Source organism: Nelumbo lutea, chromosome 1, assembly GCF_056320005.1.
Source record: "Nelumbo lutea isolate HS-2025 chromosome 1, American lotus-T2T, whole genome shotgun sequence".
NCBI classification, from domain to species: domain Eukaryota; kingdom Viridiplantae; phylum Streptophyta; class Magnoliopsida; order Proteales; family Nelumbonaceae; genus Nelumbo; species Nelumbo lutea.
Genome location: NC_142684.1, coordinates 186,026,587 through 186,051,918, shown reverse-complemented (window position 1 = coordinate 186,051,918; position 25,332 = coordinate 186,026,587). Strand labels below are relative to the sequence as shown.

At 38.6% G+C, this 25,332-nt stretch overlaps 2 protein-coding genes and 1 pseudogene across 8 annotated transcripts; all 3 read right to left on the bottom strand.

The window, feature by feature from the left end:
* Positions 1–1,670: 1,670 nt before the first annotated feature.
* Positions 1,671–16,218, bottom strand: LOC148879815 (Nuclear transport factor 2 (NTF2) family protein). 3 transcript variants are annotated; one of them, XR_016104344.1, is made up of 5 exons: positions 4,579–7,184; positions 2,654–2,808; positions 2,477–2,543; positions 2,241–2,292; positions 1,671–2,147 (listed from the first exon to the last, which is right to left on the bottom strand). XR_016104344.1 is itself a non-coding variant. In XM_088961523.1 (5 exons), exons 1-5 carry the CDS (start codon positions 15,944–15,946, stop codon positions 2,054–2,056), a joined length of 732 nt encoding a protein of 243 aa, XP_088817649.1. In that variant the 5' UTR covers positions 15,947–16,218; the 3' UTR covers positions 1,671–2,053. The 3 variants fall into 3 exon arrangements, 2 of the variants coding, with proteins under 2 accessions (XP_088817649.1, XP_088817650.1); XM_088961523.1 differs by lacking the exon at positions 4,579–7,184 and adding an exon at positions 15,583–16,218; XM_088961524.1 differs by having other exon boundaries at positions 4,579–6,213.
* On the bottom strand, positions 10,670–14,217 carry LOC148879816 (uncharacterized). 4 transcript variants are annotated; one of them, XR_016104346.1, is made up of 2 exons: positions 13,218–14,217; positions 10,670–10,973 (listed from the first exon to the last, which is right to left on the bottom strand). XR_016104346.1 is itself a non-coding variant. In XM_088961525.1 (2 exons), exons 1-2 carry the CDS (start codon positions 11,727–11,729, stop codon positions 10,948–10,950), a joined length of 546 nt encoding a protein of 181 aa, XP_088817651.1. In that variant the 5' UTR covers positions 11,730–14,190; the 3' UTR covers positions 10,670–10,947. The 4 variants fall into 4 exon arrangements, 2 of the variants coding, with proteins under 2 accessions (XP_088817651.1, XP_088817652.1); XR_016104345.1 differs by having other exon boundaries at positions 11,324–14,193; XM_088961525.1 differs by having other exon boundaries at positions 11,210–14,190.
* A 2,336-nt stretch (positions 16,219–18,554) lies between the features above and the next one.
* LOC148879814 (dolichyl-diphosphooligosaccharide--protein glycosyltransferase subunit DAD1 pseudogene) lies at positions 18,555–19,532 on the bottom strand (annotated as a pseudogene). Its single transcript, XR_016105751.1, has 2 exons — positions 18,886–19,532; positions 18,555–18,796 (listed from the first exon to the last, which is right to left on the bottom strand). The product of XR_016105751.1 is annotated as a dolichyl-diphosphooligosaccharide--protein glycosyltransferase subunit DAD1 pseudogene (transcript).
* Between the last annotated feature and the right edge of the window lie 5,800 nt (positions 19,533–25,332).

Genomic DNA, 25,332 nt, shown 5'->3' with positions numbered 1-25,332 from the left:
TTGTACCTGGTTCAAGTTCTAGTCTTTGGGTTGTTGATTATAGTTGACGTTCTACCTGGTGGCCTGATGTTGTTGGTGTTGTTTCTATGACTATTGCTATTGCACCCCTACTAATGCCACAAAACGACATTCCCACGTTCTCATATGTAGGTCTCTCTCGCGAACAAACTACACCAACTCGTGAAACTAGCAGCCATCAATCCCGATGGGAACCGCAGAGGGCTCGACCACTACAAGAGGTGTATTCACAATGGGTAGAGGGCGGCTAGGATTTTGCACGACAGGGATGCCTAGTAGGTTAGGGGCATAGTGAAATGCTTGATAGTGATAGAGGGGACCTCAGTGTGCATGGCGTGCTAGTCCCACCCCTTATGATTGCTCTGTCAACATGTGCGTTGTTGTCGACATTGTTAATAGGGTTGTTGGAAGATGCCATCAAGCTTGTAATTAGAGAGTATGAGAACAGAGCTTTTGGTGGACAGTTCGGACACCGAGTTGAGTAGGTTGCCTGGTCGAGATACAAGAAAGAAGTGATCAGAGTGTCCGAGTTGCTTTACCTAGGGTGGGCACTCTGTTGCTTAAGTCAACGAAGAGTTTTAAGAAAGCTAAAAAGCAAGAGAGCTAGAGTGTGTGAGAGCTAAATCACACATACCTTTTCTGTGAATGGGATACATTTATATAGGCAAGTTGTCATGAGGCTCACGAAGCACGTACGAGATCTCCAACCTATCTGGTTCAGAGGTGGTTTCACACCTAGAGATGGACTCCACATAAGCGGGTAGTATCTATCTAGTCGTGCCGAAGCGAGCGGGGTGGTAATTGGCTCTTCCAATGTGGCACTGTGATCCCAGGGAAGTCAGAGACGATAACCCTCTCATGGGGGAGGTCGCCCGACACATCAGGCAAGTCGCTAGTTGAACTCAGGTCAGGTTGGCAGAAGTAGGTCGCCTCTTACACCAACCTAATGTTTGGCCAGACCATTCATAGTCTGGCCGTCAAAGCGGGTGCAAGGTGTCCGAGGCGCTCCCGAGGTTACTGAGATGTCGTCTAGTTGTTGAGGTGCCATGTGTCATCATGTCACTAGAGGGTCAAATCACCCCTCATCAATACTCAATACAAATACTTTAAACCAAGGCTTTAAAACTATCCTAGAACTGGAACCGTTCTAGCCACCAATTTCCAAATCGATGGTTTAATCGTCCGATGGATAGCCCATTCCAACAAAAAATAATAAATAATAAATAATAATAAATAATTAAAATAAAAAACAGCCAAAAACCATTGAACAGGTCGAATAGGTCAACAATTTGATTACTCGAATCAACAGGTCGCTAACCAATTCAATGATTTTAGGCCAAGGACCAGGTTTGGGGTAAAACAGAACCGGTTGCCTAGACAATTCCCAGGCCGAACAGTCCGACCATCTAGATCAATGGTGGTTCGAAAACATTGATTTAAACCTTGGGTTAGGTGATAGTGCCTAGACAGTTACCGGGCCGAACAGTTCAACCGTCCAATGATCTTGCTGATAGTTTAGAAAGATCATGAGTACATAGGATTGAATTGTTTTCTGGTATTCCTTAAAAGAAAATTGCCTTTTGTACATGTAAGGTTTGTTAGGATAGTTTATTCGAAGGCTGGCTTTAGGACCCATTTTGGTCCTTGTTCTGTTTATGTATCCTGTACCCACTTTCTATGATAATTTATAAAGGTTCTTGTTACAAATAAAAGGTGTCAATAGTAAGGATGACAATCAGATTAACATTATTTTACAAGGAACTTTTTTTTCTACATTTCGTTTTTGCTTTCTTATTACTGTACAATGTGGGTCATCAGCAAGCAAACTAAACACTGGATGAGGCCATATAATCAGATACAAGAGAGAGACGAGTGCAGTTTTGCCACCAACTACTTGCATCACACACTTCCATAACAACAATGAAGCAGTATGCATGTGGTCCTGGTTGAGTAGTTCTGAGCTTTGGCTTTACAAACTGACTCAAAGGCATGATAATGCCGATGAAAATATGTTTTAAGTCCCAATGTATACTTTTCAAACGCCTCTTCTCTTGCCCCATAAGCCTCTGCTAGGCCTGAGAATTTGCTTCAGTAGTGCCATTTTAGGAACATTCCAATGCTCAACATGCCTAAGAGAAGGCAGAGAACCAAATGTGTAAAAAAAAAACATTGATAATATGGTCATAAAGAAAGATACAAAGGCATTATTACGAGAAACTTACCTGCATACCCTTCCAGATAGAGCATCAAAATAGTACTCTGTATATCCAGTGGCTATGTAAGAAAAGAAGATGCACAGGTATAATCAGTAACATGGTGAATGCATTATTTAAATAACAAATTGTACCTGCTGTGAGCAGTACTTGAAAAAATGGGAGATCAAGATACTGTTATCTGGTTGATAAAGTTGAGACGGTAAACCATTACCCAGTGTTTGAATTGGCAGTTTAACACGTACCAGAAAGAATGGGTCTCCAAGGAAATGATAAGATGCAGCTAAAACGCCAATGTCCAATTCCCTTATCCTGTGTTCCAGTATGTCAGCTATAAAACACGTGACATGCAACTGAATGTTCTAGCAGGAAATAAAAACCTACTTCCTAAGGCACTGAAGAATTAAACTTGGTGGACTCACCTCAAAGTCTTCCCACTTCATAAGTTTCATGTTTGACCTTTCAATTAGAGACCCAAAATTTGAACAGTTCCTTTTGAAACGGCGGAGCCCTCTAAAGGAACCTGCTGGATCAGCAAATTCACAATCCTCTTCATATGCATTTAGTGTCAGATTTCCTGAACATAAGCAGGATTGTGGTTAGTCTAAACTCCAACTAGATATTGAATAAAAGAAAGAATTTCAGAAGTCTCAGAGAAAAGTAACCTGGAAGTGACGCTGAAAAGAAGCTCAGATCCAAAGGAAACGAAAAAACAAAATTTGAATCATGTTGCATCTTTCTATCAGTTCTTCGGTTTTTATGCCAGTTCACGATTTTTTTATCACGAGTAATAAGAGATTTCACCATTGCTTGGTGCGACCGTAAAATCTTGGGTTGACAAACGTGGGAATGTGGTTTAAGCCTGAGAACAGCCAATTGGTGGCAAATTGCTGGAGGTTAGGTCTTTAACCAGTCCACCCCCTCCTAAGACCCTGGATAGCGGGGACTAGAATAGGATGATGGCTAATAGAGTAAAACTATATTATATTCAGGGTATGTCAACACCAGTCCAGGTTTTCAGTGTTTTACATTTACACCTTAGCAGATGTAGGTACTTGCGTAGAGAATTTTTTTGCATCTCTCCATCTATTACCTTCATTCTATACAGACTCTCCATTTAAATTACTTTTAATGTCAAGAGAAAACATATTCTACTCATGCCCAGACTTCTTGCATATGTCCATATCCATGCCCATTTTTTCAAACATTTCACATTGCCATCCTATCAAATTCCACAGAAAAGGAAGGTAGTAAAGAAATCCGATACATCAGCTCAGCATATCAACATACATTTTTCATGTTTGTATATTTTAGTACATAATCATCATAACAGATGCCACAAACAATGATAAGTTTGTAATGTGATTTATCAAAAAGGTGAACTTTAGGTGAGGGACAGACTAAAAGGATATTTTCATTCAATTCAACAAGCAGAGAAAACATGGATTTTAGATATACAGAAAAAAACTACATAGTCAAAATTGGGATAACTTGCAACTTGTCATTCCTATATCCATGCTGCCTCAATTTAGGAAAAGAAAGAGTTCATAATGTAAATCAAATAAGCAAGGATGGGAAAGGAAAAAAAAAAATGTAATCCATGAAATGTTGCCCAAGAATCTGCATTAAAATCAATCACACGGCTGACATAAATACTCCTATCATTGGGAGAGTCCATTTAAAACCTGATTTTATTTTCCAATTCCTGTTTAAGGAAACACCACTCTAAAAGGTCTTGCTACCTATTTCTGCCCATTTATTTAGCAGTAGCTACAAAGAAATATATACTTGCTAGTTGCTATCAATATAAAATAAAATAAAATAAAAAATCCGTGTGTAGATTTTCTTATATGTCAATTTCATAAGTTTAACACCGATTTTTGGCAAAATGAGGAGGGGAATATTGTAAGGGAGAGCAAAATTCTTGAATGCTCTCTTGGCCTTAGGGACAACAAACATATGTGCAAATTTCTGTTGAATAATCAGGGGTGGGGTTAAGCTTGTCAATATGAAGAAGAAAATATTATTCCATGCTTTGGGAGTTAAGAAGCATTGTTGTGGTTTCTAAGGAAATACAGGGGAGTGCAAATACTACTAGAAACAATTTAGCATAAAAAAAAAAATCTGTAAAACTGGTTCAGACACGGAGCGCAGAGCAACAATTGGAGAAGAAGAATGCGATTTCATCAAGTGACTGAGATATTTATAAATACAATTTGGAGGAGAAAATAACCGACTAACAGTTGTACACCTAAGCCCAAAGGTTGTAACAGATGACAGCTGTACAACTAACTTACAGCTGTACAACTAACTTCAAGTTGGAGCATGGAGCAGTCGAATGCCCAACCTGGACAGAAGGCGATGAAATTGATCAGAGTTGAGAGCTTTAGTAAACAAGTCAGCCGGCTGGTTGTAGCTAGGTAAATGTTGTGGATGGATGGTTCCTTGCTGAACATGGTCTTTAACAAAGTGGCAGTCGATCTCGATCTGTTTTGTACGCTCGTGAAATACTGGATTTTCTGTGATGTGCAAGGCAGCCTTACTGTCACAGAGGTATGACATTAACAAAGATGGTGAGTTCAGCAAGGAGTCTTTTGAGCTATAAGAGTTCAGAAGTTGTGACTGCCATTGCACAATACTCAGCTTCAGCAGAGGAGCGTGAGACGGTATGTTGCTTCTTTGTTTTCCAAGATATGGGAGAGTTGCCAAGCATGGTAATGTAGCCTGTAGTGGAGCGTCGTGTTAGTGGACAGCTGGCCCAATCTGAGTTGCAAAATCCTCGAAGGATGAGGTCATTCTGGGCTGCCATGAAGATGCCATAAGAGGAAGTGCCTTTTAGATAGCGGACAACACACAAAGCAACACCGAGATGTTCTTGCTTGGGGTCATGCATGAATTGACTTAAGCAGTTGACAGTGAATCATAGGTCCGGTCTAGTGACAATGAAGTACACTAGCCGGCGAACAAGCCTACGATATTGTACCGGATCAGCAGGAGATGGACTAGAAGAGTCAATGAAGTGTCTTTGGCACTCCATGGGTGTTGGTGCAGGCTTGCAGTCTATCATTCCTGTATCTTGAAGTATCTCACGAATATATTTTTCTTGACTAAGGAATATGCCTGAATCAGTGCGGGTTACTTCAAGGCCCAAGAAAAAACTGGGTGGCCCAAGATCCTTGATTCCAAAGTGCTCATTGAGAAAGGCTTTGAAAGAAGAAATGATTGAAGGATCATTCCCAGCAACTATAACATCATCAACATAAACTACGGCAGCAGTGTAAGAAGTGTCGTTTTGTTTGGTAAACAATGAATAATCTGTCATAGATTGAGTGAAGTCTAGGAAAAGAAGAGCTTGGGTGAATTTATGAAACCACATGCGAGAAGCCTGTTTGAGCCCATAAAGAGATTTCTACAATTTTCATACTCAACGGTCACCTTGTTTGGCAAAACCGAGAGGGATATTCATATTGACTTCTTCATCAAGATATCTGTGTAGGAAAGCATTGTTGACATCTAGTTGGTGAATGTCCCAGTTTTTGGCTACGACAACAGCAAGTAGGCAATGTACTATAATTAGTTTTGCTACAGGCACAAATGTGTCATGAAAGTCAAGACCTTCCACTTGGGTGTAGCCCTTGGCTACTAAACGTGCTTTAAACCGCTCGATTGAGCCATCAGCACGATATTTGATGCGATAAATCCATTTTGAACCAATAGCTCATTTGCCATGTGGCAGTTCTGCAAGAGTCCAAGTGTTGTTCTTTTCCAAGGCTGTAATTTCATCATCCATTGCATGTTTCCATTGAGGGTCAGAGGCTGCTTGAGCATATGTAGTGGGTTCAACCTATAATGAACCGGTTGCATTATTAGAGGATGATGGTGGAAGGGAATAGATGTAATCTTGTTGTCGGGCTGGGACTTTGTGAGACCGTTGTGGTCGTGTGGTGATGGCTGGGATCTGTTGATTTGGGGTGAAAGAGGCGTAGTGGTGGGTTCAGATTCATGGATATTAGGACTTGGAGGGGTCGAGTTTTGAGTGGATTTGGCAATGATCTCATTTGTAGGCTGGAGAGCAGTATCAATGTGGGTTTCATTTGATTGTGGTAAAGGAATGACGGGGGATGGCTGGGGTTTCTGAGTTTGGGAGAAGGGGAAGATATGATAAAAACTTACATCCTGAGAAACAAATATATGACTGGTGGTTAGGTCGAATATACGGTATCCTTTCTTACCATGTGGATAGCCGACAAATAAACCTTTAATAGCCCTGCTTGCAAATTTATCAAGGGGTCGGGGATGCACTGCATAACATAGGCACCCGAATACCTGTAAATGTTCATAAGATGATGGTGAATGAAATAGTGCTTCATAAGGTGAGTGGCCAGATAACACCGATGTGGGGAGAAGGTTGATGATGTAAGTACATGCCAATAAACATTCCCCCCAAAATGAAGTAGGGAGTGAGGCCTGAAACTTCAAAGCACAAGCTACTTCCAGCAAATGTCGATGTTTGTGCTCAGATATACCATTTTGGTGGGGGGTATCAATGCAAGTGGTTTGATGCAAGATGCCATGGTGAAGGAAATATACTTGCAATGGCCGTGACATAAATTCAGAGCCATTGTCGGATCTGACCATTTTAACTAAACAATTGAATTGTCTATGCACCATGTTGCAAAAATATATGAGGGAAGGGATTGCCTCTGATTTATTTCGTAATAGATACACCCAAGTACAGCGGGTGTTATCATCTACAATTGTTAGAAAAAAAGAGCCCCAGAATGTGAAGGAGTTCGATAGCCTCCCCATATATCACAGTGAAGAAGCTTGAATGGTTGAGAAACACGAGTTGTGCTGATTGGAAATGAAATCCGTGCTTGTTTGGCGCGGTGGCAAACATCACAACAAGTGTTATGGGAGCTAGTTTGAACACCAAGAATAGAAGAAATGCTACTGTTGGAAGCATGGCCAAGTTGCCTATGCCATATGGTGCAATTGTCTTCAGAGACAGCCGAATGAGTAGATGAGGGTGTCTGATCCACAAACTTGAAGTGGTAGAGACCATGGTGGAGTTTACCCACTCCAATCACCATCTTGGAAACAAGGTCCTGGAGGACACAAAAGGTTGGAAAGAATAATACCACACAGTTTAATTGAGCAGTAAGTTTACTAACGGACAGTAAATTGCACTTGAATTGTGGCATGTATAGCACGTTATGAAGAAAAGTCACATTAGCTAAAGAAAAAAAGCCTTATAGGCTTGCTAGAATTATGTCACCAGTGGGCAGATGAACTGGTTTAGTGAGGTTGCTGTGTGTGGTAAAATTCAGGTCTGAAGCAACCATGTGGTCAGAAGCACCACTGTCCAAGATCCAAGAAATAGGAGAGAAGTCATCCGCATATGCCGCTGCAAACTCAGGGGAGCTTACATTCAACAGAGAGAGTAGTTGTGTATATTGTTACATGGTAAGCCCATTGATTGGAGAGGTATCAATGGTGTTGCAAGGCTGTGAAGGAATGGATTCATTGCTAGGCTAGGTAGCCGATGCCTTGTTGCCTTGACGGCCATATTTTCCTTTTCCCCAGTTGGAAGGGTATCCGACTAATTGGTAGCCTTTGTTTCGAGTATGCCCCTGCCGTTGGCAACGATTGCATCTGTAATGATTCATGGAGAGTGGGAGAGAAAGAGAGAGAGAGGAAGAGAGGAAGAAAAGGAGATACGATTGAGAGGAAAAAGTCACTATTGGCAGCAACCAGTTTTCTATTTATATTAATTTAATAAAAGATAATAGAAATTACAAGTATGCCCCTGGTGGCACACCCTAGAACCAAACTAATAAGAAAAAAGACAAGTAACTAACTGACAGTATCTTAAGAAGTCAGCCTACTAACAACAACTATAAAGTAACAATTAAATAAGCCTTACAACACTCCCCCTCAAGTTGGGTTGAATATGTCTATCATGTCACATAACTCATTGTGCCGCGAGTATGTCTATCATGCCACATAACTCATTGTCCACCTCAATGTGCTTGGTCCTCTCATGTAGGACAGGGTTGTTGGCGATGTTTATTGCAACCTTGTTGTCATAGTAAAGGGACATAGGACTATGAACAACAACTTCAAGCTCCCCTAGAAGATTCTTTAGCCAAAGGACTTCAGCCACCCCATGTGCCATAGCTTTATATTCAACTTCAGCGCTTGACCTTGCTACCACACTTTGTTTCTTGCTTTTCCAGGTCATTAGATTTCCTCCCACAAATGTGCAATACCCATTTGTGGACTTTCTGTCATCCACAGCCCCTGCCCAATCAGCATCGGTAAAGACTTCCACCTTTAGGTGATTGTGTTTACTGAATAGTAGGCCTGTCTCGGGATATTTCTTCAAGTATCTAAGAACTCTCTTTGCTGCCTCCATGTGTGGTTTCTCAGGAGAGTGCATGAATTGGCTTAGGACCCCAACGGAATAGGCAATATTTAGACAGGTCATGGATAAATAAATCAGCTTTCCCACCAACCTTTGGAATTGTTTCACATCTTTCAGAGTTTCACCAACACAGTCACCTAACTTGTAGTCAACATCCATGGGATTATCTACTGGCCTTGCACATAATTTGCTTGTATCATGTAATAGATCAATGGTGTATTTCCTTTGAGAGATACAGATACCCTTTTTTGAGCGGGCAACTTCAATCGCAAGGAAATACTTCAGGGGACCTAGATCTTTCACTTCAAATTTAGATGCAAGGAATTGTTTCAAGTTTTGTATCTCTGAGCTCCAACTTCCTGTAATGATGATATCATCCACATACACTATTAATACAACAACCTGTTCCTAACATCTCTTCACAAAATGTGCATGATCAGACTGACATTGTTTGAAGCTCATCTATTGAACTGCCATGTGAAACTTACTAAACCAGACTCTAGGAGACTGTTTTAAGCCATAAAGTGACTTTCGTAGCTTGCACACCTTATTTTCACTTCCCTTGGCACAGAATCCAGGGGGTTGAACCATGTATACTTCCTCCTCTAAGTGACCATTCAGAAAAGCATTCTTTGTCCAGTTGATGCAATTCCCAGTCAAGATTAGCAACTAAGGACAAGAGAACCCTAATTGAGTTCATCTTAGCTACTAGAGCAAAAGTCTCATCATAGTCAACCCCATATACTTGTGTGTACCCTTTGGCTACTAATCTTCCTTTGTACCTTTCAACTGTTTCGTCTGCCTTGTCTTGACCGTGAACACCCATTTACACGCCACGGGGTCTTTCCCCTTTGGAAGATCCACCAATTCCCAAGTTTGATTTTTGTGAAGAGCATTAATCTCCTCCTTCATGGCATCTGTCCATGCAGGGCATTTTAAGGCTTCTGCAACATTTCTGGGAATAGGGATGCAATTAACTGCAAATAAGAAGGCTCGGTATGAGGGGGAAATGTGATCATAGGAGACAAAATGGGTAATGGGGTGTCTGGTAGTGCATGACCTGACTCCCTTTCGTTGGGCAATAGGAATGCCGAGGTCATCCATAGTAGGAGTAGGGTTAGGGAGTGGACTTACCTCTTGGGAGTCTAATGGTGTCGGTTGCTCAGTGTTTGGCTGCTCCATATCTCTATCACACCGCTAATCTCTATGACGTGTACGTTGGAAGATACGGAAGGGAGCAAAGTCCGGAATAGAAGGAAGAGATACCTGGACCTGCTTCTCCTCTTCCACACTACTACTCTCCTCGTGAGGAGAAGTAGGGAAGAATGGCTCAGACTCAAAGAAGGACACATCCATAGACACAAAGAACTTACAACTAACGGGATCAAAGCACCGATACCCTTTTTGAGAGGAGGGATACCCCAGAAAGACACAAGGAATGGACCGAGGGTCTAACTTACTTCGAGATGGAGACAAATCATGGACAAATGCACGACAACCAAAGATTCTCATGGGAATGGAAAATAAAGGAGACTGATGGTACAATAACTAATGAGGGGCCATGTAGTTCAGCACTTTGGAGGGCATGCTATTGATGACATAAGCTGCTGCAAGTATAGCATCCACCCAAAACTTTTTTGGAACATTCATGTGTAATATCATCCCGCAAGATACCTCAAGAAGGTGTCTGTGTTTTCTTTCTGTAACACCATTCTGTTGTGGTGTTCTGGCGCATGAGCTCCTATGGATAAATCTATGGGAGGCAAAGAACTCATTGAGCTCCCCATGGAAGTATTCTTTTGCATTATCGGATTGGAAGATCTATATTTCAACATGGAACTGCGTAAATACCATCCTCTGGAAGTCTTTCACAATCTCTGGAACTTCGTCTCTACTACGCATAGGAATTACCCATGTATAGCAAGAGTAATCATCGATCAATGTGATAAAGTACTTATATCCGCCCTCAGAGATTACATTGGTAGGCCCCCATACATCAGAATACACAACATGAAAATGAACATTTGATCTTTTATTACTTGAATGAAAAACTGTTCTACATTGTTTGCTCAACTGACACGTTTGACACTGGAACTCTGACACTAAACATGAGTTAAATAAAACTAGAAACAAAGACTTTATTATTTCGAAAGAAGCATGACCTAAATGACTATGCCACAAAAAAATTTGAGTCTTATTTGACTGACTATGTGACTCTGAGGATGTCACCAAGAGACCAGACCAACTTTGTTGTCGAGAATGTAGAGACCGTCCACTAGGCTCCCTCTATCAATCGTCCTCCCAGAAGTTAGGTCCTGAAAAACACATGAGTCAGCAAAAAATGTTACACTGCGGTTTAAAGAGCTTGTAATGCTACTAATTGAAAGCAAATTTATAGGAAGTTGAGGGACATGCAATACATAATTTAGGTTAAGGCCATGGGGAAGAGATATTGATCATTGGCCTGCAATGGAGGAAAAATAACCATCTGCAAGTCTCACTCTATCCCTTCCTGACAAAAGGCTATAAGACTGAAACAAGTTGAGCTTACCAGTCATGTGGTTGGAGGCCCCTGAGTCAATGATCCAAGGGGAATCCGTGGGAGTGGTATGGAATGCAGAAATCGTATTACCTGAAGTAGATGCAAATGAAGTAGAGGGAGTACCAGTGACTGAGCTGTCCATTTGTCGCAGGGCCCTACCATAAGATTCCAAGTGCTCTCTGAAGAAACTCAGTATATCTTCCTTGGGGTCAGACCTATTAGGGTGGTCCCAGGTACTACCAGCAACCTGAGTATCTTGGGTTGCCACATATGCTGCATTCTGAGCTGTGTTCATTTTCTTCTTATGACCTGGACCTTTACCCTGTTCTTGATTCTTCACTGCCCACTTAGGTTTCCCGTGGATGTCCCAACAAGTGTCACGTGTATGCCGTGAATGCCGACAGTGGGTACAGAACAACTTATCTTTATCATCATTCTTAGTGTCACTTTTCTTCCCCGTGGAGTTATTATTCACTGCAGCCAAAGCAACTTGTTGCTCCCCCTCAGTTGTAACCATTACATTCCACATGCTTTCTTCCGATTAAACAAGGGAGTATACCTCATGAACCGTCGGCAACTCTTTGCTTCCTAGGATCTGAACCCTCAACGGTTCATATGCAGGGTTTAGTCCCAACAAGAAGGCAAACACACATTGTTGAGAGACCAGCTTCCTATAGGCCTTACCATCATCATCATGTTTCCACTCTATAGCCTGATAATGATCAAACTCTTTCCATATGGAGGTAAGGGCTGAATAATATGAAGACAAGCTACGGTTTCTCTGTTTATAGGTTGAAGATTCAGCTTGTAACTGGTAAACCTTGGCATAATGACTTTGCTCAGAATAGGTAGTTTTGGCATGTTCCCAGATTTCATTAGCAGTGTCTGCCCACATAAAGTTCTTCACATCAGGTCCCATAGCTGCGAGGAGCCAAGACATCACCAGGTAGTTCAGACCCTTGGGTTCTTTCACCTATCATGTTCTGTTGTCTCACCCTTGGGTTCTTTCACCCTTCCATTAATGTAACCAACTTTACCCCTTGCCGTTACATAGAGTTTTACGCTCTTAGCCCACTCCAGGTAGTTCAGACCATTTAAAGGAGTAATTAGCATGAGAAAAGTCATGTTTTCACCTCCCATACCCATTGTGTTGCGGGTTGGTGTAACCCCCGATGAAGTTGATTCATAGTTTGCCATTGGAAACTGCTGAAAAACAGTCCAAACACCAAACAACTACACGGCAGCCACAAACAGAATACCAACTCTCAAGGAATTTACCTCTAGGATGTGAGGAAGAGAACAGGACACTGCTGGAATCAACTCTGAGAAGATTCAGTCATTAAACTAACCCAGTAATCAGTTCAACACAACCAAGGCAGACATTACTATCAATCCGAATGCAGTTCATACAGCCTAACAATCCAACATCCAAACCAATATATATATAACCAAGGAATAAGCCCTACACATCATTGCCAAAGAAGACAGACACAAAGAACACACCTGTTCACTTGTATAAAGGTGCTAACCTGAAATCGACTTCATAGCATCAAACAGAGAAGGCATGGAGTCTATATCAGCATCGCCCTTCTCCTACTAGGGTTTTCTTGGTATTACGACCAAGAAAAAAAAAACACAGGAACTACCGCCAAAAATCTGCTAGGGTTTCCACCAATAACTTACTAGGGTTTCTCTGTCTTCCACATCCAAGATTTTTGAGAAGGGAACCTTGCTCAAAATAGTAGGGATCGTAGGTTATAGTCCAGAAAACCTGCTCCGATACCATGTAATGATTCATGGAGTGGGAGAGAAAGAGAGAAGAGTGGGAGAGAAAGAGAGAGAGGAAGAGAGAAGAAAAGGAGATACGATTGAGAGGAAAATGTCACTACTGACGTCTGCCTAGAAATTACAAGTATGCCCCTGATGGCACGCCCTAGAACCAAAGTAATAGGAAAAAAAGACAAGTAACTTACGGTATCTTAAGAAATCAGCCTATTAACAACTAAATAAGCCTTACAACATCATCGAATCTTCGTTTGAGCTGGTCCATTTGAAGCCCGAGGTGGTGGTTGAAACGAGGCTTGAAGTGCCGATGCTTCAGGAACAGGCGGACCACGAAGAGAAATAGACTGCTGATGGCGTTCTTCTTGAAGTATCAAAGAATACGCCTTGTCGAGACAGGGCAATGGATCTGACCCGAGGATGCTGGACCGTATGGTTTCATGCAGGCCCATAAGGAACTGATGCAATCTTTCCTTCTCTCGTTCAGCCGCAAGTATCTTTGTAGCAGCGCCACATGCGCATTCCGGATATGTGATCAAGGTGCCGAGCTCATCCCAGAGTGTTTTTAATCTGGTGAAGTATCTGGTGACAAAGAGATCGGCTTGCTGTAGCATGGCCAGATCCCGTTTCAATTGATGGATTCTTGGAATGTCACTCTGCGAGTATCGGACTTCCAGTTCTTTCCACACATCAAAGGTTGAATCTACGAATGCCACACTATCATAGATTTCTTTTATCAGTGAATTGAGGATCGAAGCTACAACCATGGCATTGCATTTCTCCCAAGCAGTCCATTCCGGCGAGGTAGGGTCGAGACGTGATAAAGATCCGTCTATGAAGCAGATTTTGTTCTTGGCACGAAGAGCGTTTTTCATAGCCCTCGGACAAGTTGGATAATTGTCGTCGGTGAGCAACATCGAAACCAGGATGTTTCCTGGACTGTCGGAGGGGAACAAGAAGAAAGGAGACGACGGATCAATGGATGCCGACAGATTACTGGTGGATGATGAAGTTGTCATCTCTCCTATCCAGTGGAACACAAGAAGAAAGGAGACGGAGACGATGAAGAAGAAAGGAGACAGAGACGATGAAGTCGGCAGATCACCGCTGTTGCAAGTAATTGACGGCGACGGCCATGGATTATTCCAAGCGCTCTGATACCATGTAAAACTGGTTCAGACGCGGAAGAGCAACAATTGGAGAAGAAGAACGTGATTTCTTTAAGTGACTGAGATATTTATAAATACAATTTGGAGGATAAAATAACCGACTAACAGTTGTACACCTAAGCCCGAAGGTTGTTGTAACAGATGACAGCTGTACAACTAACTTACAGTTGTAACATCACTAACAAAACCCCTTCTATTTGATAAGCAAAATATTGAGTCTTTGGCATAGTTTTAAGGTACATTAGGACTTATATTTTACCTCTTCATTTATTTCCGTTTCTACCATATGCATGCTTATATGCATTTCAATGGTGATATACATAGATTATGTTCAAATTCTATTTAGCTGAATCTATTAACTACGTGAAATCCATTGGAAACTCACCAAGCTGGCCTGACTTGCCAATGGAGTTCCCATTTGATTTTAATTTTATTAACATCAGCTATGATACTGTTCGGGATGGATACAGTCCAAAACTTTTTCCCCAAATGGTTATAGGTTAAAAAAAAAAAGAATCTTTTACAAGAAGAATGAATACCTCAATATCATTCTTACAGCTTATGCCTAAACCTGGGGATTTACAAGGGAAACAGGTATGTAGTGTTTGTGCAGAGTGGGAAGGTTCCTAGCAGAGGAAGCATCATTAGTTATGTTGATTCTTGCCTCATGAGTTCCCTACGCCTTCACTTTGCGGACAGTAGTTCATTCCAGTAAATAATATATGATAGATATGAGATCCTCTAATTTACCTTTGCATCTACTGGTTATGACAAATCCAGTTATGAAAAGACATCCTCATACTAAGAAGCATTCTTCGTAGGGTATATTGCTGTTCTCCTACCACTTCTGACACCCACTAGGCCACGACAACTGCTGCTGCTACAAGATTGTCCAGAAAGGTCGACCATGATGTATATGCAATATGCAATTATAATTTCGTCATTCTCACGAAACAATGAGACCTACTTTGATCGGAAGAACCACAATACTGAATCAACATACTAGAAGAATACGCCAGGTCAAATACAATGGAGATTGTAGGATAAGAGGACGGAGTGGGATGATTTCTAACAGTTTCTGCTACAATTTGCAATGACCTCCAGAGCAGTATCGAGTCTCTTCAATTAAATTTACATGCCGACACTACTAAATGGATGGTTAAATGGGGGTTATAATAAAACATCCTCTAATTGTATTCGTTTGGTCGTTTCTATTCCTGCAATCCGTGGCAACAGAGATCAATCAAACTACTAGAATTTTATCACAAAACCCGTTCAAAGACCGAAAGGGCATGCAATTAGTGTTCTCCGTTACTTCATTCCAATATCAACGAAGCCACAACAATAAAACATACAACTCGTGGATATTAAAATTGTTGGAAAGAAATTCCTAAAATCCAGAAAACTCGAAAGGCCCAGAATTTACCAAACCTGTAACAAAATATGACCGCTGGAAATCCTCCTTAATGGTTTCTACAACCTGGGTACGATCAAGCACTTCCGACCTATCATCTGCAAGCTCGAGATTCCGATCGGGAGCTCCGGGGTTGGATGGGGAACGGAGAAAAGATGCAGCAATCCCAAGGAGCTCCGAGCCGTACCAGGCCGCCTTAAGCAACAAATTCTCGGATTGGGAACCTCTATCGGTCGATGAGCTAGTTGTTGTTGGGTTCTTTCCATTACACTGGAAAGTGCGAACTCTCCGGCGAGTAGGAGACCGATAGATGACATATCGGCGCTGTGAATCGAGGTTAGGAGCGATGGAACTGAAGGAGATGACAGATACCATTTTCATGAAACTCGAAAGGTAGGCGCTGAGGGGAGGCTTTACCCGCGGTTCCGGTTTCTTTCGAAAAATCTCTCGCGCGCGAGTGAACGGTAGCCACTAGCCACTAGCCACTCCACTAGCCGGAAGAACTACGGAGATCAGGATAAGCTAATCCATGGGGCCACTATAAACCTCGATTGTCTACCGTTAGAGCCAAAGACTACGGAGCTCAGGATCAAATGGTGAACAACAAACGGTTCACAAGTAGCTGATCGACCGATGGTAGTCTCATGGAACTGAAGAGACTCACAGCACTGAGCACTCTTGTAATGCGAATGCTGGAGTCATGGGTGCAAATGATCCGATCCTATTTGTCGAATTCGGATCACCCCTATCCGATCCGATATATATTATATATTTATAAATATATATAATATATTTTTGTTATAAATATATTTTTATAAATTTGTTATATTATTTATTTTTTATAAATATATATATTATAAAAATAATTAAAAATATTTATATTTTTTGTTTTCTATTTTATTTAAATTAATATATTTTATTATTTTAATAATTTATTAATGTAAAAAAATAATAAATCGAATCGAATCGAATCAAATCAGAAAGTCCAACTTACCCATAGAATTCGAATTGAATTGATTGAACGGAACAGATATCACCAACTCTGCGCTTTGTAATCACCCTTCCCTAGAGTGCCGCCCATTACTTACCACTTGTGCGGTTCATTGGTTATAAGGTTTTTTTTGGATCATGAACCCTATATTAAATTTGATATAATACGGAAAATACATGATATCCGAACAATTCAAGGGCTTCGATTGGTTAAATCTATACAGTATAATAATGCCTTTTTTTTTTATTTCAATAAATTTTTCCTAAGGCAACGTTTGTTTGAGGTGAAAAATTGAACCAGGGTAAACTTTATGCCCCGGTTTAATTTTGTATGCATTTGGAAATAATGTAGTTTTGCACTGTAAACCGGTGTAAAACTCCATTTTTAAGACTACTTATGGATGGTGTTTGAAACTATAATGATGCTCTTCATTTCAATCATGGTTTTTAAAACCGGATTGGTGACCGAACTGATCAAGGATCTGGTTATTGGTTTGAACAGTCCAACCGTTCGACTTGAACGGCCAGCCCGTTCTAATAAAAAAATTAAAAAATTAAAAATTTTGAAAAAATGGTCAAAGTTTGAACAATTAACCAGTCGGTTCAACGATTTACTGACCAAAATCAACGATTTTGGAAAAAAAAAAAACAGGTTTGGAGAAAAATGGAACCGGTCCCAGTTTTTCCAGTCCGACTGTCCGGTCCAGTCCGGCTTTAAAAACCATGGTTTCAATTATGTCGCTTTAGCTAAAGATAGTCTCATCTATTTTAATGAAATGAATTGTTGATAAGTTTTTCTTTAAGAAATTGTTGATAAGTTGTGAGATAAATGTGTGTGTGTGTGTTTGTTAACTATTTATTTATTTTATTTTTTGAGGGGGAAGGCATCATACATATTAGTGTCTCATATCTATTAAAATTTACTTGGAGTTGTGATTGGTCAAAGTTCTCCTGGTATCATACATTTCTAACATTATAAGACTTTCTTCTTTTTTTTTTGGTAAAACGCATTCCTTCCCCTTGGAAATGAGATTCCATTCTAACTTATTCCAATTCCTATCTAAGCCAAGCAGATTGTGGGAATAGACCATTCCAATTTCAATTCCAACTATGAATCAAATGGGCCCTCCGTCTCACAAGGGAGCATCTAGGGGTATATAACTATGATTACCTCTTTTTTACCAATAATTGAAATTCATTCATTAAAAGAAAATTAGGGATGTACAAAGAAGGGAAGAGATAAACTCTCTTAATTCTTCCTATACAATAATACACAATTACAACATAACCCTCACACACCCCCCCACCCACCCTCAAAAGAAAAAAAAAAATCCTTTTCCACCCCTTATCTAGCCAATGCATTAATAAAGCAATTAGCTTTTTGTCCAAAACAAATTGACTTTCATTCCTTGTGTCAACTACTTGAACTTTCTTTATAATCCACCACCTTATCTTCTCCTTTTTGTAGCCAGTTTATAACCAACTTTGAATCACATTCAATTATTAATCTAAAGATATTTAATTTCTTGTTTTTTTAAACCCCTTCCATGAGTCAGGAATTTCAGCCCTTAAAAGAGTCTCCCGCACCTATAGGACCTAAAAAAGGGAAATAGTTCTACCTTTCTCATTTTTAAAAACTCTTTTTATGCCTAGAGGACTTGGATTAACTTTATTACTACCACCAAAATTCAACTTAATAAAACCACTTGATAGGGGAGATCGTGATGGTGTTGTGATAACTTTCAAAGGAGCAGAGTTAGCTATTTCCTTCCACGATAGCCTAAATAAATTTTTTAAACCATCCCTAAGGTTTAGTAAATTGACTAGCTATATTCAGTATTGTCTTAAAATATCCCTACTGTTTTAAAAATGGAAAAATAGTAAAATGTGCAATTTACCTTCCACTGTTTCTCAAACTTTCAGAATAAAACCCAACTGTTGAAAAGGAAAAGGAAACAACAATTGCTCCACCTCCACAAACTATTATGAATATCTTTGTCAGTATAAATAAGGTTACCAAAGAACTACGAATCTGGGTTTGGCGGAAATACCCTTAGTCTACCCTTACTGTTTAAACTAAAATTGGAATTCCCCAGCAAAAACTAAAGACAGAAGAAAATAAACTCACCCTTCAGTACCTTAAACTTTCTTAGTTTAGATTCCACTCTCTTAGAAAACTCCAACGGATTCTCGGAGTTCAAATCTCAAAACACCTTCCTCTGAGATTGCTGGATCTACTACCTGAAATTTCAGCAATTTTTTTTTTTTTTTGAGACTCGTCCTCTGAAACATTAACCGAAAACCTTAAAAGCCAAAATTTTGAACAGTACCTGAAATCCAAGCCTGATCATGTCAGTCGTTTTCTCTCATTCCTTTAGATAAGTTTCAGAGAAGCATCACCGGTAGTCTTTAATCAGTAGTTCTTTTATTTTTATTCTCGGTGGTGATTTTGTGTTTTCATCAGTTAATTGGTTTGGAAGAGATTAATAGCTCCAACTTCCAACAAAAGGCTAAATTTTGTGATCCAAAGTATAACAGCATATGCAACCTATCCAAGGAAATTCATGATCATCAAATGTAGCACCAAATTGTAGAGCACAAAGTCGGCAAATGCACGTCCTGGTGGCAAGTCCTTGATTTCCTTGTTCTCTTTGTTAACTCGAATGTGAAGGCAAACAGCTAAGATTGTTGTCCCCACACAAGAAAGGACTCCTGAAAGTAAAGAATTGAATGGGAAAAATCCAACAATTGCCATGTAAACAATCTGAATTAACGCTGCAAAAATCACGTAGAGATCAATTATCTTGAGATTTGCGGGTGTAGCGATGTGGGCCAAGCGAAGAGACCAGAAGAGGGCTTGGGTATCCTTGGATGTCAACCTCGCCATACTTTCTCTGCTTTCTGTTTCTCCGACGACGACAACACAAAAAAATATATATATAAAAATAAAAATAAAATAAAATAAAAAAATCTTAGCAAAAATTTATCTGTTGATTTCTTTGGAGGATTTGTTGCAGATTTAAATTTTTTGAAGATTGAACCATTGAACTTCTAAGAGGGCGTTAGAAGTTCATTTCTGGTTATCAAGGACTGCGAGTCTGCAAAGGGAGGGTTCCTGACCGTGTTGGGTGTGTGGAATGATGCTTCAGGCACATTTTCCAACTGGTGGTGTTACTCTCAAAGAGGAAAAAGCTGAAGAGAGGAACAAGAGAAGCGAAGAGAAGAGGGATAGAGGGGTAGTATTGGGTTTTAAAAATATTTATACATCACTTGTATATGGATGTAGGGGTAGAGTTAGTCAATTAGATAAACTTTACGATTACTGTAAGAAGTTTGCCTAAAATTTTGAAGAAATGAAACTCTCTTACCTTGCACATGAAAAAATAAGAATTATGTAATGGCCAATTGGTCAATGTCTAACCCCAAAGCCACTCTCCATGTGGAAGTGGAACACAAAAGGGGTGTTCGGCCAATATGCTTTTATTTTTCAACACAAAAAGCAACCATCACAACAGCAAAATCAATGGAAAATATCCCTTCACTTGTTTGTTCCTCACCACCTTTTTTTATTTGCAGTCTCTTTATTACTTGAAACTATCCAATATTTAATAGGGAGAATGATTGTTCAACATATCCTAAGAATTCTTAGCCTCACATTACAGTTGGGGTAGGTGTCAGTTCGGAATTGATGTCAATACATGGGTGGGTATTGGTGTTTTAGGGTGAGGATGTTTACCATTTTAAATTGTTTAGGATTGTAGTGGAATTTAGAATTCTACGGTGTGGTGCAATGTACTTTTTCGTATTTAATATGAAGGTGCAACTAAGGGTGCAATTGAGTCAAGCCAAGTTGAACTTATGCATGTCTTGGCTCAATCCGACTAAAATACTTTTAGGCTCAAGTTCAAGTTTAAGTTCGATTTGAACTTTATTTCCTGATTTAAGCACAAGATTAAATATTTGATGAACTCAAATTCAACTCAAGAGCTCAAAAAGGAATATATTTTTTGTATTTTATAGATATATATGTGATATATATTTTATAATATAATATATAGTATATTATTATATTATATATAAAATATAAAAATATATTTTATCATATATATTATAAATTATACTTTTATATATTCTATAATATATGTATGTAAATATGTATCAATGTTTTCAACCCAGCCAATTAAACTGCTCAAACTGTCACCCGATCAAGATTCCAGGTCCGATTCGAGTAAAAGCTAGAGAAATGTCAAAAATCATCTGAGACAGTTGGACCATTGAATCGGTGGACCCAATGACCGAATCACTGGTTGCAAACTAAGGCCCTATTTGGTGTCTCTAATCTCTTAACGCTAAAGTGGTTTCATACCACTTTCACCGCTAAAGAGGTGTTAGGTGGCTCTTAACACTGAAGCCTGCTAAAGTACAAATGACTCAAGCCATTGTTTTAATAGATTTTACCCATATTGCCCCTCTAATGCTCAATTAACTTATAACATGTCATATGAAGAACCATCAAACCCACCACCAATATTTTATTTTCCCCATAATATTATTATAATGCAATATTATAATAACTATAATATTCATATTATATTATTATTATAATAATAGTTCACTAACTATATTATTCATTATCGTCTTATAGTGCTATTAATAATTACTTATAGCAATTGTTATAACTAATTATTTAGAATATTATTACCAATTATAATATTATAATGAAACCAATAATTATTTATATTAAATAGCATTATAAATTATGAATAGTAATAATATAATATTAATATAATATTCATAACACTAATATTATAATATAATCATATAATATTACTAACATTATAAATTAATTATTAATATTATAATATTCATTACAATATGTTATAGTAATATTCTAGTAGAAATTAATTAATTATCATCGTACAGTTTCATTAATTATTAATTACTAATTAATTAGTAATTATTAATAATATTTCATTAATTATTTAATAATAATAATTAATTATTAATTAATCAATCAATCAATCAATCAATATTATTAGTAGTTAATTAACTATTAATAATATTTATTAATTAATTATTAATAATATTTATTAATTAATTATTATTGCTTATTAATAATTAATTAATTATTATCAATAAAAATATGTATTATTAAAATATGTATTATTTAATCATAAAAATAAATAAATATTTATTAATTAATAATTAGTGATTAATAATTATTGAATCAGTTATGAAATATGAATTATTAATATTAAGTATTAATTACTAATTAATTTTTAATTAGTAATAATATTTCATTAGTTAATTAATAATAATAATTCATAATTAAGTAATAATTAATTATTAATAATAAGTATTAATTAATAGTTATTAATTAGTGATTAATAATTAATGAATTAATCATTAATTTATTATTAATTAATTAATATTAATAATTATTAATAATCAATATTAGGTAATATTTATTATAATAATTTTTATTATTGTTTCTTTATTGAATTATATAGATAAATAAAAATTCTCTTATATGGGGTTAAATTGGACATTTGACATTTTTCAGAATTCAAAATTCAGAACAATGTTCTCCATATTCAGAGTTCTGAGGAATGAAAAGTTCACTAATACCAATATACCTCTTAATGTAATTATTGCACTTTCAAAGGTCAAACATCAGAGCAAACAAACAGGCCCTAACTATGCATGCAAACTTCAAGAGGCCATAATGTTGCACTCTAATATCCAATTGAGGTGATATTTTTTTTTTTTTTGTTAACTTTTTAGAACTATGCCTCCCAAGGCGCCTTGCCCCACTATTTTCAAGAAAAAAACCCTTTTTTGGCCTCAAATCACAATGTTTAATATTTTTATAAATAAAAAATTAAAATTATGAAATAATACATATATCATACCTAAAACATAATTATACATTATTTATTGAATATATACACACACACTTAAAATATATAGATGTTGACATGACATGGTCTAAACCGTTTAACTCGACTAATTGAACCGATGACCCGCAACTCAAATGCAAAAATAGTTTTGTCTCTGGATCAGTGGTTTTTAAAACATTGTATCTATTTTTATATTCTATAATGTATGTTTATGAGCTAGGCTAACGAGCTTTTGAACAAAACTTTTTATTGGTCGAGCTCAAGTTCAAATAACTAATCAAGCTTACATTGTGTTTCAAACTCAATTAGAATCAAACTGAAATTGAGCCCAATCAAACTCAAGCCCAAACTGTTCAGAATTCAGTTCAATTGCAGTCGTAGGTGCAACCATGCAACCATTTGTTGCCTGACTTTATCTTCTCGACAAATCGATAACCAGGCGCATATATAAAGCAGGATCCGCTAGTACAAATGAAGATAAAATCTTAGTTTTCATTTCTGTAGATAAAACATCAAATTTCATGTCCCAGAACATACAAGGGTATGTCCACAACCAGTTTCTAAGTGTATGTCCATAGCTAGTTTCTCCATAAAACCAGCAAGAGAAACCCATGAACATTTCAAATTAAACAGGGGGATAAGACAAGGGGATCCCATCTCCGCTTACCTTTTTATCATTGGAATGGAGGTGTTGTAGGGGAAGATGGGGTCACTGTAACTTAGGAGGAGAAGATCTGAGGCGCGTCTGAAGACACTGTCTTTAGAACGTTATTTGCCCCCACTTAGTTTTATTGAGTTTGCTGTTGGGTTACAAGCAAATTCGTTCTCAGGATACAACAAAGTCTTGGGCGAGAATCTGCAACCAACAAAGTTTAAGAGTCTCCAAAGAAACCTTTTGTGAGACTGTAGCAGACTGGACTGAGAGAGAGAGAGATAGTGAATTTCGAAATTGTGTTTTTGGAGTCTGATTCATGCTCATTAAATAACTTGTGAAGAGGTATGAGGAAAACGTAGGTACTGGTTTAGAGAAAGCACCTTGAACAGTCACAATTTAAAAAGTTGTTAACAGTTGGTAACTGTTAACTTTGAATTGTGCCTCTTGATCACATTCGATCGAATCGTGACCGTTGATCTCATCAAAGGTGATCAACGTACCAAAACCAGAGCCGCCCATCACAGGCCACGCGGGTGCGAGCAAAGTGCGAGCAAAGTGCGCCTCTAAAGCGCCTCATTGCGCCACATGCGTGCGCGCGCGTTGTGCGGTATCGAATCCCCATACTCTCCTCTACTAATTCTAAAGAGTGTAAATCAACTCCTATTGAAATATTGAAAACAAAACTTATAATTTTCCAATGTGGGACAAGTTCAAAACTGGGTTTTTGTAAGAGAAAAACTGATTTTTTCAAACAAGTGTACATGTGTAACTCCTCATGTAATTGACCAATCAAACCCATTGGATTTAATCTCTTATGAGATTAAAATCCAACAGGTACTAACCCAGTTGCTCAATCAGTTGTGTCATCTAGACAAATTGAAGGAATTCAGATCAGCAAAGAAGTCATTCCAGTCACTCACTTATTCTTTGCAGGTGACCGTATTCTATTCTGTAGATCCGATTTGGTGCAAGTCAAGGCCTTGGTAAAAGTCTTCAACGCTTTCAAATCCATGTCAATGCAAAAGATAAACTATTCTAAATCAAGCATCTTCTTCAACAGAAGTGTGCCTCAACATCACCGCAAGTTTCTTTCACATACCCTCCATGTGAAGAAATCACTAGTAGGTTCCAAATACCTTGGGAACCAAATTGGTACAAACCCTCGTCTCTGTTCTACCCACAAATAAGTCCTTAGCAAAGTGTCAGCTAGAATAAATGTATGGAGCTCAAAACTATTGTCCCAAGCATGCAAAACTACATTAGTCAAATCAGTCTTGTAGTACATCCCAACATACTCCATGTTTACAACAATCTTCCCAAAAGCCATAAACTCAAAATTAGATAACTGGGAGAACTACACACATTATGTCTTGGGACAAGATATGTAAACATAAACAAGGAGGGCTGGGCTTCAGATCTTATGGGATTATGAACAAGGCCATGTTTGGAAAACAAATCTGGCGGCTCTTAAGTGATAACAAGGGTACCTGGAGCAAGCAAATAAAAGCCAAACCAGAACTAGCTCATACTGGTGGAAACAAGCTCACTCCATTCTACCACAGTTAAAGACAAACTTACTGTGGTCAATCAAAGATGGCCGAGACACCCTAGCCATTACTGACCCATGGATACCCACTTTACTGGGGCACATCCCAAGTTTGAACCCCTTGATATCTGAACCACAAGTCAAGAACCTGAAGGTCTCAGAACTCCTCACCCCAGAAGGTTCTTGGGACACTTCCAAACTAAACATTCTCTTCCAAAAGTCTGCGTTTTCTCACGTTTTGTCAATAACTCCAAATACAAACCAATCGGTAGATAAAGTAATTTGGAAGAACAAATCGGGTGTATACTCGATGAAATCAGCCTATCAACACTTCTCATTTGAAAGCTCCAGTTCCGGTTCTCATTTCAACTAGAAACTAATTTGGAAGCTCAAAATACTGCACAAATTCCAGGTTTTCTTATGGAAACTAATATGAGATGGCTTGCTAAGCGGAAATGCTTGGCTTGGCTGCAAGAAGAGGACCGAATGTGCAACTTCTATCATGTCAGTGAGGAGACAACCTTCCACCTGTTCTTTGAATGCACTTTTGCAAGAGCAATTTGGTGTAAAGCCCAAATTGGGCTAAACCTAGCCACAATATCGGGAAATCAACCCCACACCACTATCACCAAATGGTTTACAAGCCTAAAATCAACACTAGGTAAGCAGCAAGCAC

Bases quoted from the DNA above. Each gene is read 5' to 3' on its own strand.
- LOC148879816 (XM_088961525.1), bottom strand. From the start codon at position 11,729: ATGTGGAATGTAATGGTTACAACTGAGGGGGAGCAACAAGTTGCTTTG. The intron at 10,974-11,209 runs GTAAGCTCAACT...TGTGTTTTTCAG, and splicing joins GGCCTCCAACCACATGACTG to GACCTAACTTCTGGGAGGAC.
- LOC148879815 (XM_088961523.1), bottom strand. From the start codon at position 15,946: ATGAAAATGGTATCTGTCATCTCCTTCAGTTCCATCGCTCCTAACCTC. The intron at 2,293-2,476 runs GTACGTGTTAAA...TTTCTTACATAG, and splicing joins TTGGAGACCCATTCTTTCTG to CCACTGGATATACAGAGTAC. The intron at 2,148-2,240 runs GTAAGTTTCTCG...GCCTTCTCTTAG, and splicing joins CTATCTGGAAGGGTATGCAG to GCATGTTGAGCATTGGAATG.